Genomic DNA, 18,661 nt, shown 5'->3' on the forward strand with positions numbered 1-18,661 from the left:
TGCTCCAGATGTCAACTTCTTTACATCGGCGAAACCATCGGCGATCTTTTCGCTCAACACCTTCGCTCAGTCCGCCTTAACCAACCTGATATCCTGTTGGCCGAGCACTTCAACTCCCCCTCCCACTCCCAGTCTGACCTTTCTGTCATGGGCCTCCTCCAGTGCCATAGTGAGGCCCACCGGAAATTGGAGGAACAGCACCTCATATTTCGCCTGGGCAGCTTGCAGCCCAGCGGTATGAACATTGACTTCTCCAACTTTAGATAGTTCCTCTGTCCCTCTCTTCCCCTCCTCCTTCCCAGTTTCCCTCTATCTTCCTGTCTCCACTTATATCCTTCCTTTGTCCCGCCCCCCTGACATCAGTCTGAAGAAGGGTCTCGACCCGAAACGTCACCCATTCCTTCTCTCCTGAGATGCTGCCTGACCCGCTGAGTTACTCCAGCATTTTGTGAATAAATACCTCCGATTTGTACCAGTATCTGCAGTTATTTTCCTACACTAATAGTAAACCCAAATCTATATACTAAAACTCTTGTTTGTTTGGTCCTGAACTACGGCCAAAACGGTACACGATAGCATAACAATTTTAGGCCCACCTTACTCACCGTCGTCCCTTTGGTGCTAATGGAAGAGGTTTCATTGAAATCGGTGTTATATTTTGAAAGTTATTCACATTTTTAAGTTTAAATCTATCTCCTAGGGAGGGAGGGAGGGAGGGAGGGAGGGAGGGGTGGAGTGAGGGGGGGGGGAGGAGGGAGGGGGGGAGGAGGGAGGATAAGTGGGGTTGAGCGGATGGAGTGGGGGGGAGGAAGGGGGATGGGGAAGGGAGAGGAGGGAGGGGGAGGGATGGTGGAAGGGGGGAGGGGGGAGGAAAGGAGGGAAGGGGGAGAGGGGAGGGAGGGGAGGGAAGGGAGGGGGCGGGGGGGGGGGGGGGGGGAGAGAAGGGTGCTGCACCAATGCAGGAGAGGTTTGGGCCCAACGGGTCCACTTGGTCTAGTCTAAACCTAAAGCTCTTCAATTCTTGATCGTGGATTCAATGTGTTGTTGCATGGTATTCAAAATGCTGTCGTCTGCAAAATGCTATGGATTGTTATCTCTGGAGGTCGAGGGGAGACTGAGAGTGGTGCAGCTTTAGTTTCTCAGAGATGCAGCATGGAAACAGGGCCTTCAGCCCACTGAGTCGATGCCAAGCATCGATCACCCGTTTGCTCTCGTTCTAAGTTATCCCACTTTCTCATCCACACACATTGCACTTGAGGGGAAACGTCGCACAGGCCAATTAACCTACAAACCCGAACGCCTTTGGAGAGAACGTGGGAGAAAATGTAGCACCCGGGGAAATCCAGGCAGTTGTTGCAAGAACGTGCAAACTCTGCATCGAGAACGACTGACGTCACAATTCTAACTCTTGCACTTTAAGGCAGCATGAGTCGACACCTTGATGAGAAGACAAAAAAAGAATTGGGGTCTTTTAAATTCAACTTTTATAAATAACATAAATCTGAAAGGGGCGGCAACAGTGGCGCAACTGGTCTGACAGTGCCGGAAACCCGGGTTCAATGCTGATCCCTGTGATTAATTGTATTGTCGATGATCAGCCATGATCACATTGAATGGCGGTGCTGCCTCGAAGGGCCGAACGGCCTCCTCCTGCACCTATTGTCTATTGACTGCGTGGGTTTCCAATAAGTGCTCTGGTTTCCTCCCACATCACAAAGACGTGCAGGTCTGTAGATTAATGGGCCTCTGTAAAATGCCCCTGGTGTGTGGAAAATGGGGTAACGTGGAACTTGAATGCACGGGTGATCGATGGTTGGCATGGACTCAGTGGGCCAAAGGGCCTGTTCCATGTTGAATCTCCGATAACTGAAGCTGAAACACTGTAAAGTGTTTCCAATATGGATTTTGAGAAATGTGGGAATCGGATGGGAAAGTGGATGAGGTACAGGATCAGCCGGGGATTTATGATGTGGGGGTCAGGGAGAGAGGGCTGGCGGGATAGGGGAGAAGTATGAAGAAATGTCAGACCCTTTGAACAACCAAACATCAAAGGTCCACTGCCTTGTCGTCCTTATTAACCGGGAAGTAAAATATCTTCCAATTTAAGCATCCAAGAGTTATTAAAAGCAAATGCATACTATCGCAACGTTTAAGAAACATTAGGACAGGTACATGGATAGGGTAGGTTTACAGCGATACTAGACCTAGTGGTCCCGTTGAGCCCTCTCCTGCATTGGTGCAGCACCCTCTCCCCCCCTCCCCCACCTCTCTCCCCTCCTCCCCCTCCCCCTTCCTCTCCCCCCTCCCCCGACTCCATCCCCTTCAACCCCCTTTATCCTCCCTCCAACCCCTCCCTCCACCCCCTCCCTCCCTCTACCCCCCTCCCTCCCTCCACCCCCTCTCTCACTCCACCCCCTCCCTCACTCCCTCCCTCCCTATCTCTCTCCCTCCCTAGGAGACAGATTTAAACTTTAAAATGTGAATAACTTAAAAAATATAACACCGATTTCAATGAAACGTCTTCCATTAGCACCAAAGGGACGATGGCGAGTAAGGTGGGCCTGAAATTGTTGCGCTATCATGTACCGTTTTGGCTGTAGTTCAGGAACAAACAAACAAACAAACAAACAAACAAGAGTTTTAGTATATAGATGGGCCAATCGCAGGCAGGTGGGACTAGTATAGATGGGGCAAGTTGGTCGCAGTGGCAAGTTGGGCCGAAGGGCCTGTTTCCACTATTTGACTCTATTAATTGAAAAAGTAAAAACTATAATATATTTATTCCACAGAAGGTAGTTGAGGCCAGTTCATTGGCTATATTTAAGAGGGAGTTAGATGTGGCCCTTTTTGCTAAAGGGATCAGGGGGTATGGGGAGAAGGCAGGTACAGGCTACTGAGCTGGATGATCAGCCATGATTATATTGAATGACGGTGCAGGCTCGAAGGGTCGAATGGCCTACTCCTGCACCTATTTTCTATGTTCCTATGTTTCTATTCCATGATAATTTGTAGCTGTTTTGATAAATCACGTGTAGTTGGAAAATGAAGTTTAATTATTCCCATCAAAGTATCCACAGGAAGAAATATTTAGCACTATTTCTTCCTGTCGTTACTCTGATGTGAATAATTGTGTTAATTGCATCAATAATTACATAAAATGAATTGTATTATTAATGTAATTATATAATGTGAATAATTACATTATCCGTTTAAAATGAATTGTGTTATTAATATAATTAAATAAAGTGAATAACTATTAATTGTATAAAATGAATTGCACTTTAAAACAACTTTCTCACATTAGCACCACGTCAAAACCATGGGGCTGAAACATAAGCCACCTTAATCTGAAAAGAAGGGTGGCACGGTGGCGCAGCGGTAGACAATAGACAATAGACAATAGACAATAGGTGCAGGAGGAGGTCATTCGGCCCTTCGAGCCAGCACCGCCATTCAATGTGATCGTGGCTGATCATTCTCAATCAGTGCCCCGTTCCTGCCTTCTTCCCATACCCCCTGACTCCGCTATCCTTAAGAGCTCTATCTAGCTCTCTCTTGAATGCATTCAGAGAATTGGCCTCCACTGCCTTCTGAGGCAGAGAATTCCACAGATTCACAACTCTCTGACTGAAAAAGTTTTTCCTCATCTCAGTTCTAAATGGCCTACCCCTTATTCTTAAACTGTGGCCCCTTGTTCTAAACTCCCCCAACATTGGGAACATGTTTCCTGCCTCTAACGTATCCAACCCCTTAATAATCTTATACGTTTCAATAAGATCTCCTCTCATCCTTCTAAATTCCAGTGTATACAAGCCTAGTCGCTCCAGTCTTTCAACATACGACAGTCCCGCCATTCCGGGAATTAACCTAGTGAACCTACGCTGCACGCCCTCAATAGCAAGAATATCCTTCCTCAAATTTGGAGACCAAAACTGCACACAGCACTCCAGGTGCGGTCTCACTAGGGCCCTGTACAACTGCACACAGCACTCCAGGTGCGGTCTCACTAGGGCCCTGTACAACTGCACACAGCACTCCAGGTGCGGTCTCACTAGGGCCCTGTACAACTGCACACAGCACTCCAGGTGCGGTCTCACTAGTACAACTGCAGAAGGACCTCCTTGCTCCTATACTCAACTCCTCTTGTCTCGCTCTCTCTCTTTCAAATGTGTGCAATATCCCTTTATTGTTCTGAAGGGGTTTAGATTTAGGGGCATTGTGTGGATGTGGCACTCAGCCAAATGGTTGCTATTTTGTGCACGAACCTTTATCTGTACTGTCAGGCAGATAATTCAGATATCACAGTCTCATCAGATTCTGACCCCCACCACATCTGCGATGGTGTCTGTGTAACATGCAGGCACAGGAGCCTCTGACGACGTTAGGCTTGTATTCACTGGAGTTTAGAAGGATGAGAGGGGATCTTATAGAGACGTATAAAATTATCATATCATATCATATCATATATATACAGCCGGAAACAGGCCTTTTTGGCCCTCCAAGTCCGTGCCGCCCAGTGATCCCCGTACATTAACACTATCCTACACCCACTAGGGACAATTTTTACATTTACCCAGCCAATTAACCTACATACCTGTATAAAAGGACTGGACAAGCTAGATGCAGGAAAAAATGTTTCCAAATGTTGGGGGAGTCCAGAACCAGGGGCCACACACAGTCTTAGAATAAAGGGGAGGCCATTTAAAACTGAGGTGAGAAGGGACTTTTTCACCCAGAGAGTTGTGAATTTGTGGAATTCTCTGCCACAGAGGGCAGTGGAGGTCAAATCACTGGATGGATTTAAGAGAGAGTTAGATAGATCTCTAGGGGCTAGTGGAATCAAGGGATATGGGGAGAAGGCAGGCATGGGTTACTGATTGTGGATGATTAGCCATGATCAAAATGAATGGAGGTGCTGGCTTGAAGGGCCAAATGGCCTCCTCCTGCACCTATTTTCTATGTTTGACTTCCACCCCCCAGCAATTTGGGTTAATTGCCTCCCCCAGGAAATAACCCAACTCACCAGAGATAGACACAAAATGCCGGAGTAACTCAGCGGGATCTTTAGTTTTAGCTTTTTTTTGTTTTAGAGGTACAGCGCGGAAACAGGCCCTTCGGCCCACCGTCCGTGCCGACCAGCGATTCCCGCACATTAACACTATCCTACACACACTAGGGACAATTTCACACTTATGCCAAGCCAATTAACCTACAAACCTGCACGTCTTTGGAGTGTGGGAGGAAACCGGAGATCTCGGAGAAATCCCACGCGGGTCACGGGGAGAACGTGCAAACTCCGTACAGACAGCACCCGTAGTCGGGATCGAACCCGTGTCTCCGGCGCTGTGAGGCAGCAACTCTACCTCTGGAGAAAAGGAATAGATGACGTTTCAGGTCGAGACCCTTCTTCAGAATGCGAGTCGGGGAGAGGGAAGCGAGAGATGTAAAAAGTAAATAGTACGTGCCGACCATCGATCCCAGTACACCCGGCACTATCCCACACTCTGGGGACAATTTACAATCTTTACCGAAGCCAATTAAGCTGCAAACCATGTACGTCTTTGGAGGTGCACGAGGAAACCGGAGCACCCGGGGAAACTCCACACCGTTACGGGCAGGGCGTACAAACTCCGTACAGGCAGCATCGAACCCGAGTCTGTGGCGCAGTGAGACAGCAACTCTAGCGCTGAGTTGTTCTTGTTGCTCTAGTTTTATTGATGTTGATTGAGGAGTATATATGGCCCAGTGCACTGGGAGAACTTCTACGGCCTCTTTTGAAAATGGACAATGACCTCTGCTGTGTCCACACAAGAGGGCAGATAATGAGAAACACGAGGAACTGTGGACGCTGGGCCTCATGAGCAAAATTCCATAAAATGGTGATTTTATAAAGTAGGTCAGAGAGAGCCTGATTCTGTGCTGTACAAACTCTTATGACTCCATGCTGTAAAGAATCACAAAGACTGTGTACCGTTTCAATAATAAATAAAAAACACTCTCAAGTAAGGATATCACACAATTTATTGCCCAGTTAAAAAAAAAGTGTCAATCTTCAGAATTTTATAAATGGTCCCCTTTTACTACCACGGTGGGCCGAAGGGCCTGTTTCCGCACTGGGATAAATGTGGCATTCATAAGAGGCCGTTAGCCTTATTAAGGAGAAAGGGTGATCACGTTATCAGAATATATGAATAACAACAGCAAGACTGCAAATATAAAACAAAACTTGCATTTATATGGCACCTGTTACATCATATCAAAGCACAGTAATAGACAACAAGGTACTTTTTAAAGTGTATTTATAATCTACTGTAGGAAACTCAGCAGCTGACCAGCCCACAGCAAATTCTCATAGACTTCAATGTGCTCATCTAATCTGAAAATGTTTAGTAACCCATTACTACTACTAATAATAATAATAATAATAATAATAATAATAATAACAATAATAATAATAATAATAATAATAATAATAATAACAATAATAATAACAATAATAATAATAATAACAACAATAATAATAATAACAATAATAATAATAATAATAATAATAATAATAATAATAATAATAATAATAATAACAATAATAATAACAATAACAATAACAATAACAATAATAATAACAATAATAATAATAATAATAATAATAATAATAATAATAATAATAATAATAATAATAATAATAATAATAATAATAATAATAATAATAATAATAATAATATATTCCTTTATTTGTCCAACATCGGGGAAATTTACAAATATTAAATAATATTTGGCATTCTTAACGTATTGAATTTAACAGGTTCCAATGCTTGTAAGATTCCTCTTGAGTACATTTGTTGTCCTTATCCCAGATTTTAGTGAAGTCTCTACTATGTTTGCAAATTCAGTGGTAGACTACTCATTTTCTTTAGGCCGAGTGTCCTGCCCATTCTGTACATGGTTGGGCTATTGGATTCTAAGCTCCTTGATTCTAAACTCCTATTTGCATTGAATTCTGCAACTGTATTTTGTGGAAATACATTGATCTTCTTAGCAGATCCTCCGTGGGCCTTCTTCCTACTTACCGTAATAAGAATTAGTAGCAGTCCTTTAGACTTTAGGGATACAGTGCGGAGACAGGCCCTTCCGCCCACCGAGTCCACGCTGACCTGTGATAGTACACAAGCACCAATCCACACAAGAGGGACAATTTACCATTTCACCGAAGCCAATTAACCTACAAACCTGTACGCCTTTGAAATGTGGGAGGAAACCGGAGCACACGGAGACAACCCATGCAGGTCACGGGGAGAACGTACAAACTCCTCTCAGAGAGCAGCCGTAGTCAGGATCGAACCTGGGTCTCGGGCGCTGTGAGTCTGCAACTCTACCGCTGTGCCACCCTGCAAGTCCACGTGCGCTTTGGAAGCGCTTTGATCACGGATGCACGCGGCCATTTTGTTTTATTTGTGTGGGGGACTGTGCTGGAGTTTAACTGGATCATAAACCGTCCCGACCTGTGCTGCCGGCTGACAGGTAATTCCAACACCTGAGCTTTGGCCTATTCCTGCACCTATTGTCTATTGTCTAATTGGCTGCGGTAAATATCTCCTAGTGTGTACAGAGTGGATGAGAAGGCGGGATAACATCGAGCTAGTGTGGACGAGCGATCCGTGATCAGCATCGACTCAGTGGCTCCAAGGGCATGTTTCCATGCTGTATCTCTAAATAATCTTACCATCCAATTGACAGGAAAAAAAATGCTTAGGGTGCAGAACAGAGGTCCTACTCTTTGGTTAATAAATACCGGATGTTTACTGGTATTAAGTTGGAGTTACAGCTTCTTTGAATCGATGAATGGTGATCCATGTAGTGTGAAGAATGCAGAGAATTATTCAAAAGATATTAATTCCTTGCTGATAGACACAAAATGCTGGAGTAATTCAGCGGGTCAGGCAACATCTCTGGAGAAAAGGAATAGGTGACGTTTCGGGTCGTGACTCTTCATCGGGCAACAGGAGTCTGATGAAGGGTCTCGACCCGAAACGTCACCTATTCCTTTTCTCCAGAGATGTTGCCTGACCAGCTGAGTTACTCCAGCACTTTGTGTCTATCTTTGGTGTAAACCAGCATCTGCAGTTCCTTTGTACACATCAATTCCCTGCTGTATTTTTTACATGCCTTTAGATTTTAGATTTAGAGATACAGCGCAGAAGCAGGCCCTTCTGCCCACCGTGTCCGTGCCGCCCAGCGATCCCCACACGTTAACACTATCCTACACCCACTAGGGACAATGTTTACATTTGCCAAGCCAATTAACCTACAAAGCTGTACGTCTTTGGAGTGTGGGAGGAAACCGACGATCTCGGAGAAAACCCACGCAGGTCACGGGGAGAACGTACAAACTCCATACAGACGGCGCCCGTAGTCAGGATCGAACCTGAGTCTCCGGCGCTGCATTCGCTGTAAGGCAGCAACTCTACCGCTGCGCACGGTGGTGCCTTCTGTTGTGGAAGGTTAAGCTATCTTTCCATTTACTTTAACTTAGTTTAGTTTAGCTTAGAGATACAGCGCGGAAACAGGTCCTTTGGCCCACCGAGTCCGCGCCGACCACCGATCACAATTAACACTACCCTATACACACACACACACACACACACACACGAGGAACAATTTACAATTACACCGAGCCAATTAACCTACAAACCTGTAGGTCTTTGGAGTGTGGGAGGAAACCGAAGATCTCGGAGAAAACCAGGGGAAGGTACAGGCAGCATCCGTGGTTGGGATCGAACCCGGGCCTCTGGTGCAGCAAGCGCTGAAAGGCAGCAACTCTACCGCTGCTGCCGCCACCGTGCCGCCCCGTAGAGTTCTGCACTCTATGCCGATCGTGCTGCCGAGAACTCAGAGGGACCCAGCGGGCTGCCTGGGGCCCATTTAGGCCCGGTTCACCACTGCGAGAAGATAAGACATTACTAAGGACTTTTGAAACTTTGTCCACCCTTTGTGTACTGCCTGGATGACGTCTGCTGTATGACTTTATCAGTCTGAAGAAGGGTCTCGACCCGAAACGTCACCCATTCCTTCTCTCACGAGATGCTGCCCGACCTGCTGAGTTACTCCAGCACTTTGTGAATAAATACCTTTGATTTGTACCAGCATCTGCAGTTATTTTCTTATACATATTGTATGACTTTACCAGATTGGATGCACGAACAAAAGATTTCACTGCATCTCGGCGCAAGTGAGAATAAAGTATCATTGAATTGAATCCAAGTTGTAACTTCTTCTTCTTCTTGCGTATGGCGTGCACAGCCTAAAGTTGTAGGCCAAGGGTAGACATCCTCCAGGCCAGGGCAGCAGCAGTTGCTGGGTGGAAGGCCTTGATGCCACCAGGGGAAAGCCTCAGTGAGCTGTCATTCACTGACCATGTGCGGGATGGTCTGGTCTGGATATCCGCAGTCACAAGCAGGGGCTGGGAAGATTTTTTTAGATTTAGATTTTTTAGATTTTAGATTTAGAGATACAGCATGGAAACAGGCCCTTCGGCCCATCGAGTCCGCGCCGCCCAGCGATCCCCGCACACTAACACTATCCTACACACACTAGGGACAATTTTTACATTTTACCCAGCCAATTAACCTACATACCCGCACGTCTTTGGAGTGTGGGAGGAAACCGAAGATCTCGGAGAAAACCCACGCAGGTCACGGGGAGAACGTACAAACTCCGTACAGACGGCGCCCGTAGTCAGGATCGAACCTGAGTCTCCGGCACTGCATTCGCTGTAAGGCAGCAACTCTACGCTGCTCCACCGTGCCGCCCACGGTGCCAACACCGACAACGGAGAGGGTCGTCACAGACCCCTGCAGCGAAACCACCGGGATTTGGCCTCCATGGCAAGCAATGGCTAACTCTGAACAGCACCCTCACCCTCCATGCAAGGTGTAACTTTACCAGCAGAATAAAACTCTTCAATAGCAAGTGGCAAAGGGGCAAGTTAAAAAAAAACCTTCCCGATCTCGATGTGCTGTCATGTGCTTTGCTTACAGCAGGCAGTGAAGAAAGCCAATGGAATGTTGGCCTTCATAACAAGGGGAGTTGAGTATAGGAGCAAAGAGGTCCTTCTGCAGTTGTACAGGGCCCTAGTGAGACCGCACCTGGAGTACTGTGTGCAGTTTTGGTCTCCAAATTTGAGGAAGGATATTCTTGCTATTGAGGGCGTGCAGCGTAGGTTTACTAGGTTAATTCCCAGAATGGCGGGACTGTCATATGTTGAAAGACTGGAGCGACTAGGCTTGTATACACTGGAATTTTGAAGGATGAGAGGGGATCTTATCGAAACATATAAGATTATTAAGGGGTTGGACACGTTAGAGGCAGGAAACATGTTCCCATTGTTGGGGGAGTCCAGAACCAGGGGCCACAGTTTAAAAATAAGGGGTAGGCCATTTAGAACTGAGATGAGGAAAAACTTTTTCAGTCAGAGAGTTGTGAATCTGTGGAATACTCTGCCTCAGAAGGCAGTGGAGGCCTATTCTCTGAATGCATTCAAGAGAGAGCTAGATAGAGCTCTTAAGGATAGCGGAGTCAGGGGGTACGGGGAGAAGGCAGGAACGGGGTACTGATTGAGAATGATCAGCCATGATCACATTGAATTGCGGTGCTGGCTCGAAGGGCCAAATGGCCTCCTCCTGCACCTATTGTCTATTGTCTATTATACTTGAAGCATGTATGAAAACAGATCCAAAGAAAATCCCTATGGTACCAAAGGCATGTACGCATTCTGTTGATGAAATTGCAAGAATATACATGAACCGATGCTCGTCACGACACATCAGATGCCTTTTAATTAACGAATATTCACAGACATACTGTACATGCATGTATACACATGTATGTGCCTGTAGAAACAGGATATAAATATACAGGGGTTAGGTACGTACACAGATGGTGCACAGATCAGCATAAAGGAGACATTTGGAAAGTATTCGTACCCCCCCGTTAGAGGAGAGTGCCAAAACGTAGGCCTCAAGCCTGTTCCCTCGTTTGATCTGATCGTGGGTGATCTGTGACCTAACTCTGTACAATAACTCTTGTCCCTAACGCCTCTGGTTTACAAAACGCTCAGATTTAACAATCGGCTCAACAAGCAGTCAAGTAGAAGCCTATCTATCCTTAGTTTAAACATTAGCAGAGAGGGGCATTTTGCATGAAATGTGTCAGAAAATGCTACCAAAATATTCATCAAGGCTATTTTGCCAAAATAAATGAAATCGATTTCCTAATTTCCCCTGCTACGGAGAACCAACATTTTGAACCATCTCCATTCCAAACCACTCTTGTGACATTAAGTCCACGTGGATATTGTGCCTAGGAAATACACCGATGAGCCAAAACATTATGACCACCTACCCAATATGCTGTTGGTCCTCCGTGTGCCGCCAAAACAGCGCCGACCCGCCGAGGCATGGACTCTACAAGACCCCTGAAGGTGTCCTGTGGTATCTGGCGCCAAAACATTAGCAGCAGATCCTTTAGCAGCACCCCACAAGCCTTGCCGTTTCAGAGATGCTCTGATCCAGTCGTCTGGCCATAACAATTTGGCCCTTGTCAAAGTCGCTCGGGTCTTTACTCCTGCCCATTTCTCCTGCATCCAGCACATCAACTTCAAGAACTGACTGTTCAGTTGCTGCCTAATATATCCCACCCCTTGACCGGTGCCATTGTAACAAGATAATCAGTGTTATTCACTTCACCTGTCAGTGGTCATAATGTTTTGGCTCATCGGTGTATATCTTTCAAGGACTAATTCCGTACCCCAAATTGACTCCCAACATAGACACAAAAAATCTGAAGTAACTCAGCGGGACAGGCAGCATTTCTGGAGAGAAGGAATGGCTCGCGTTTCGGGTCGAGACCCTTCTTCAGTCTCGACCCGAAACGTCACCCATTCCTTCTCTCCAGAGATGCTGCCTGTCCCGCTGAGTTACTCCAGCATTTTGTGTCTATCTTCGAATAAGCCAGCATCTGCAGTTCTTCCCTTCACATTTTGATTCCCAACACCTTCCATTGCTTGTTATTAAAGTTAACATAGCATCCCTGGAACAGAGGAGATACGCTGGAACCGCGTAAAATATATTTTGCTAAATTCCTGTGCGTGTTTGGTAACACTAAGCTTGCTACATAGTCGTGCCAACATGTACTTCCAAAATTAGTGTCAATGTAATAAATTTCAGTGGCAGAGCACAATGCACTGAAGATGGACACAGAATGCTGGAGTAACTCAGCGGGCCGGGCAGCATCTCTGGAGAGAAGGAATGGGTGACGTGTTCGGTCGAGACCCTTCTTCAGACTTTCCTTCCCTCCGGAGATGCTGCCTGTCTCGCTGAGTTACTCCAGCATTCTGTGTCTATCTTCGGTGTAAACCAGCGTCTGCAGTCCCTTCTTGAACAATGCCGCGATGCTATTTATCTAGCTCAGAACTCAGAGTGCTGGAGTAACTCAGCGGGGTCAGGCAGCATTTCCGGATGACATGGATAGGTGATATTTTGGGTGGGCACCCTTCTTCGTCCTCAGTCCTCGACCGGAAACGTCACCTCTCCATGTCCTCCGGAGATGCTGCCTGACCCCGCTGAGTTACTCCAGCACTTTGTGCCCCACGCAAGATTCTGGCACCTGCAGTTCCTTGTGTCTGCAATTGAATATATTTTAAATATTAGTGCGACCAAATTGGGCCTGAATTTAATATTTTTGAAGTGGACGCTTGGGAATTGCTCTGACCAAAAATAAATTGCTGTACATTTTGTTTTCAACTCTGAGTTTGTTCTCCTTTAAATACTCAGTTTTGCTTCCGAATAACATCAGGAAAAGGTGGTGGGGGCTGGGGGTGGAGGGGGGGCTAGTCCCAGGCTGCGATGCAAGGCTTATTTACAAGGGGGGGGGGGGTGGGGGCGCACAGCTTGGGCACGTTACACGTAGAAAAGCGTTCATATGAGGGGAGTAAACGATGGCTACTCAGGATCGGAAACCGTGGAGAAATGTCATTCTCCGGTTACGGTATTGGCAAGGCTCCGGCAGTCTTGGGGCGTCTCCACACTCTGCCCTTTCCCCCCCATCCTGGTTCATATGGAGACTTCGTATTCTCTAGTGTCCTGCAAGCACACAAAGGAACAAAGGACATTGAGAGAGCGCGCTCGGAACTCCTCGTAACCCGCACCTCAGTAATGACGGCACCATTGTCGTACGGGCCCGCCACCGATTTGCCGGCGAGATCAAGTCTGAGGTCATCCTATTCGCCCCCCCCCACCGACCCCATCAAAACGGTAACAGGCAGCCTTGGAAGCCTATCCTCCCTGGTCAAACCGCATGTCAGAAACCTCGGCGTGATATTTGACTCTGCATTAAAGTTTGACAAGCAAGTCAACGCTGTGGTAAAAGTCAGCTTCGTACCATAGCTAAAATCAAACCGTTCCTCCAATTTGACGACATTGAAAAAAATCATCCACACATTCGTTTCCTCCCGCCTAGACTACTGCAACTCCCTATACACTGGGATGGGCCAATCATCCCTGTCCCGCCTGCGTTTGGTCCAAAACGCCGCAGCGAGACTCCAGACGGGTACCCGTAAAAGGGACCACATCACCCCGATTCTGGCCTCTCTCCACTGGCTCCCTGTACGGTACAGAATCAACTTCAAGCTCCTCCTATTCACATACAAAGCCCTAAACGGGCGCCCCCCCCCCCCACCCCCCCCACCCCCCCCCCACCCCCCCACCCCCCCCCCATATCAAAAATCTTCTAACCCACCACTCTATCTCCAGATCCCTCAGGTCGGCCGACTTGGGGCTACTGACTATCCCGTGGTCTAGGCTTAAGCTCAGGGGTGACCGCGCTTTTGCAGTTGCAGCTCCTAGACTGTGGAACAGCATCCCTCTCCCCATCAGAACTGTCCCCTCCATCCACTCCTTTAAGTCCAGGCTCAAAACCTATTTCTACTCCCTAGCGTTTGAGGCCCTCTGAGGGGGCGCTGTGAACTGTTTATGTATGTGCTGTTATGTTTGTGTGCCATTGTATGTTCGTTTCTTAGTACCTGAACTGATGTACAGCACTTTGGTCAACGTGGGTTGTGTTTAAATGTGCTATACAAATAAAATTGACTTGATTTGACTTTAATATCGGACAAAATTTACGAGGGCGCACTTGAAATTCCCAGGGCAGGTGGCGCTGTGTGTGGCCCACGGTCTTTCGGGATGCGTCCGTAAATTTAAAAGGGAGTTGGATAGAGCTCTAGGGGCTAACACAAAAGGTTGGAGTAACTCGGCGGGCCAGGCAGCATCTCTGGAGAGAAGGAATGGGTGACGTTTCAGGTCGAGACCCTTCCTCAGCTTTAGGGGCTAGTGGAATCAAGGGGTATGGGGAGAAAGCAGGCACGGGTTACTGATTGTGGACGATCAGCCATGATCACAGTGAATGGCGGTGCTGGCTCGAAGGGCCGAATGGCCTCTCCAAACTGTCTATGTTTCTATGTTTCATATCTCTTCGCCACAAAAGAGTTATTTGTTTACATCTGCAGTTGTCGGTGGTTAATTTTCCCTTGGGTTTAGTTTAGAGAGACAGACGAGTCGGCTCTGACCAGCGATCCCCGCACATTAACACCATCCGACTGGAGGACAATTTACACTTAGACCAAGGCAACCTCACCTACAAACCCGTGACTGTTTGGAGTGATGGAGGAAACCGAAGATCTCGTAGAAAACCCACGCGGGTCACGGGGAGAGAAGGTACAAACTCTGTACAGGCTGCGCCCGTAGTCGGGATGAAACCCGGGTCTCTGGCGCTGTGAGGCAGCAACTCTACCGCCGCGCCACCCAGACAAAATTACAAGAGGGCACGTAAAATTCCCTGGGCGGATGGCGCTTTGTGTGACGCGCGCTCTTTCCGGATGCGTCCGCATCTCTTCGTCCCAAAAGAGTTCTTTATTTTCGTCTCCTGTTGTTGTTGGTGGTGCTCCCTTGGTTTTGCCCAATTCTTAGGCTTGCTTGGCTTACATTTAACCCCAGTTATGGGCGTCACGGTGGCGCAGCGGCAGAGTTGCTGCCTGACAGCGAATGCAGCGCCGGGGACCCGGGTTCCATCCCGGCCGCGGGCGCTGTCTGTACGGAGTTTGTATGTTCTCCCCGTGACCTGTGTGGGTTTTCTCCGAGATCTTCGGTTTCCTCCCACACTCCAAAGACGTGTAGGGTTTGTAGGTTAATTGGCTTGGTGTAAATGTAAAAATTGTCCCTGGTGTGTGTAGGATGTTGTTAGTGTGCGGGGATCACTAGTCAGCGCGGACCCGGTGGGCCGAAAGGGCCTGTTTCCGCGCTGTATCTCTAAACTAAACTAAACTAAAACTATGACTTCTTAGCAAGACCCAAGAGGCAGTCACGCTGCCAAGCGTAAGCTTTCCACTGTACCTCGGGTCACGTGACGATAATAAACTAGACTAACTGGTTACCTACCCCCGTCTCGTAGATGGGATTGTCAAAGGCCGTCTCCACCGTGATTTGACTGTATGGATGAGAAGACATCAGTGGCAGACGCAGGTTGGAGTGATAACGGCACCTGGAATACACAGAGAGAGAGAGAGAGTAATATTGAATGGATGATAGTCGAAGGCGTTACTCTACATAGTGCCTTTGATGAGGCGTAGAGCAACATAAGAGAGGACCCGTGTTTTGTAGAAACAAGTAGTTACAGGCGCTACACAAGAGGACACAGAGTGCTGGAGTAACTCAGCGGGTCAGGCAGCATCTGTGGAGAACACGGATAGGTGACGTTTCACAGAGTGCTGGAGTAACTCAGCGGGTCAGGCAGCATCTCTGGAGAGCAGGGATAGGTGACGTTTTGGGTGGAGACAATGTCCCAAAGAACTTCTGAATAATGGAATCGACTCGATGGGCCGAATGGACTAATTCTGCTCCTGTGTCTTATTATTTCATGGTCAAAGCATTTTTACCTGCTTTACTGCAAATGCAGAGGAAGGACCAAAGATAGACACAAAATGCTGGAGTAACGCAGCGGGTCAGGCAGCATCTTGGGAGAGAAGGAATGGGTGATGCTTCAGGTCGAGACCCTTCTTCGGACTGATGTCAGGGGAGGGGGGTGGGACAAAGACAGAAGGTAGTCGGAGACAGGAAGACTAGTGGGAGAACTGGAAAGGGGGAGGGGATGGAGCGGGAAAGCAGGGACTATCTGAAGTTAGAGAAGTCAATGTTCATACATAGGAAAGGGTGAGGCTTGGGCCAAATCCTAGATGGCTATGATGGTATTGGGTTCGTCTAGGTGTCGGGGAGTATATGGGGAGAAGGCAGGAGAATGGGGTTAGGAGGGAGGGAGAGATAGAGAGATAGAGAGATAGAGAGATAGAGAGATAGAGAGATAGAGAGATAGAGAGATAGAGAGATAGAGATAGAGAGATAGAGAGATAGAGATAGATAGATAGAGATAGAGAGATAGAAAGATAGACAGATAGATAGATAGATAGATAGATAGATAGATAGATAGATAGATAGATAGATAGATAGATAGATAGATAGATAGATAGATAGATAGATAGATAGATAGATAGATAGATAGATAGATAGATAGATAGATAGACCATGATCGAATGGCGGAGTAGACCTGATGGGCCGAATGGCCTAGTTCTACTTCTATTCCTTATGACCAGATAAGTTCCTCTTTTGATGATATTCCCAACCAGGCTTCGCGTCTACCTTTCCAGAGAGCTGGTAAGGATGAGATGATCAGTCTGAAGAAGGGTTTCGACCCGAAACCCGAACCCATTCCTTCTCTCCCGGGATGCTGCCTGACCGGCTGAGTTACTCCAACATTCTGCGTCCGCCTTCACGAGGACGAGACTTGCTTACCTGGTGACGTAAATGTAGGCGCTGCCCAGCAGCATGGAGATGATGAGGATGGGGATGAATATCGCCAGGGCCATGTTCCCTCCGTCCATGGGCCTCTCCGCGGCTGCCTCGGCTGCTGGAAGCAACAGGAATGTCTCTTTATTCTCTCAGAGTTCCCCCCCTCCCCTCCCACACTGTGAGCAGTGGCCTGGCCAAGCTGGCCATCCGTGAGTCACGGCGCCAGGCGGAAGAGGGCTCTGCCCCAGCCGGCTGCCCGACTACCCCTTTTCCGGGGTTACGTCCGTCTGCGCCCGGGTGGCGTTAGAGAGGGACCACACGCTGCCCAAGGGCACCCTGGGACCGCTGGGCACCGCGGGGGGTAGAACGCATCCTGGACAAGGAGTGTAACATAGTTGTACAGTAGTTCATTTAGTATGTCTGTCTGTCTTGTACCATGGTGGAGGATTTTGTTTTGTTTTATCGTATTGTAAATATTATTTTTAATAATCGAATACATTTTTTGAACCCCCCCCCACTGTGAGCTGTGTCAGACGTTCAGGGAGCGGGTTTACAGGTTACCTGAGCTGCTCTTTGTGAACTAACTAAAGGGCGGCACGGTGGCGCAGCGGTAGAGTTGCTGCCTTACAGCGAATGCAGCGCCGGAGACCCAGGTTCGATCCCGACTGCGGGCGCCGTCTGTACGGAGTTTGTACGTTCTCCCCGTGACCTGCGTGGGTTTTCCCCGAGATCTTCGGTTTCCTCCCACACTCCAAAGACGTGCAGGTATGTAGGTTAATTGACTGGGTAAATGTAAAAATTGTCCCTGGTGTGTGTAGGATATTGTTAATGTGCGGGGATCGCTGGGCGGCGCGGACTCGGTGGGCCGAAGGGCCTGTTTCCGCGCTGTATCTCTAAATCTAAATCTAAAACTCAGGATGTGGCCTTTCTTAAATCAGAGGATTGCCTTCTGAGCGACTGCAACATCTATCCGTTCGTCCTTTGCCATGCTAACCCTCTTTCGCTATCTAAATAGATAATCTGAAATTGTCGTGCTATCGTGTACCGATTTGGCTGTAGTTCAGGAACAAACAAACAAACAAACAAACGAGAATTTTAGCATATAGAAGATGTGACAAGCCACAGTGAAATTCTTTGCTTGGGTGCCCAAGGTATGCCAGCAGTCACCACACAGAGGGCGCTGACAGAGCTTAGATAGAGCTCTTAAAGATAGCGGAGTCATGGGATATGGGGAGAAGGCAGGAACGGGGTGCTGATTGTGGATGATCAGCCATGATCACAGCGAATGGCGGTGCTGGCTCGAAGGGCCGAATGGCCCACTCCTGTACCTATTGTCTATTGTCTACAGCTTCAATGAACTTTACATTGGCATCAAATAATAAGTTCTGAGCGGAGGCCAATTCCCTGAATGCATTCAAGAGAGAACTAGATAGAGCTCTTAAGGATAGCGGAGTCAGGGGGTATGGGGACAATAGACAATAGACAATAGACAATAGGTGCAGGAGTAGGCCATTCAGCCCTTCGAGCCAGCACCGCCATTCAATGCGATCATGGCTGATCACTCTCAATCAGTACCCCGTTCCTGCCTTCTCCCCATACCCCCTCACTCCGCTATCCTTAAGAGCTCTATCCAGCTCTCTCTTGAAAGCATCCAACGAACTGGCCTCCACTGCCTTCTGAGGCAGAGAATTCCACACCTTCACCACCCTCTGACTGAAAAAGTTCTTCCTCATCTCCGTTCTAAATGGCCTACCCCTTATTCTCAAACTGTG

General features: G+C 47.7%; 1 protein-coding gene across 1 annotated transcript in view; it reads right to left on the bottom strand.

Moving 5' to 3' along the window:
• Window positions 1–10,805: 10,805 nt before the first annotated feature.
• The window catches only part of sez6l (seizure related 6 homolog (mouse)-like), a 123,560-nt gene continuing 115,704 nt past the window's right edge, over window positions 10,806–18,661 (bottom strand). The window contains 3 exon segments of the mRNA XM_078421837.1: window positions 10,806–13,136; window positions 15,486–15,588; window positions 16,893–17,007. Coding sequence (XP_078277963.1) covers window positions 13,107–13,136; window positions 15,486–15,588; window positions 16,893–17,007 — 248 coding nt within the window. The 3' untranslated portion in view covers window positions 10,806–13,106.

The sequence above is a fragment of the Rhinoraja longicauda genome, chromosome 25, assembly GCF_053455715.1.
Source record: "Rhinoraja longicauda isolate Sanriku21f chromosome 25, sRhiLon1.1, whole genome shotgun sequence".
Classification (NCBI taxonomy): Eukaryota; Metazoa; Chordata; class Chondrichthyes; order Rajiformes; family Arhynchobatidae; genus Rhinoraja; species Rhinoraja longicauda.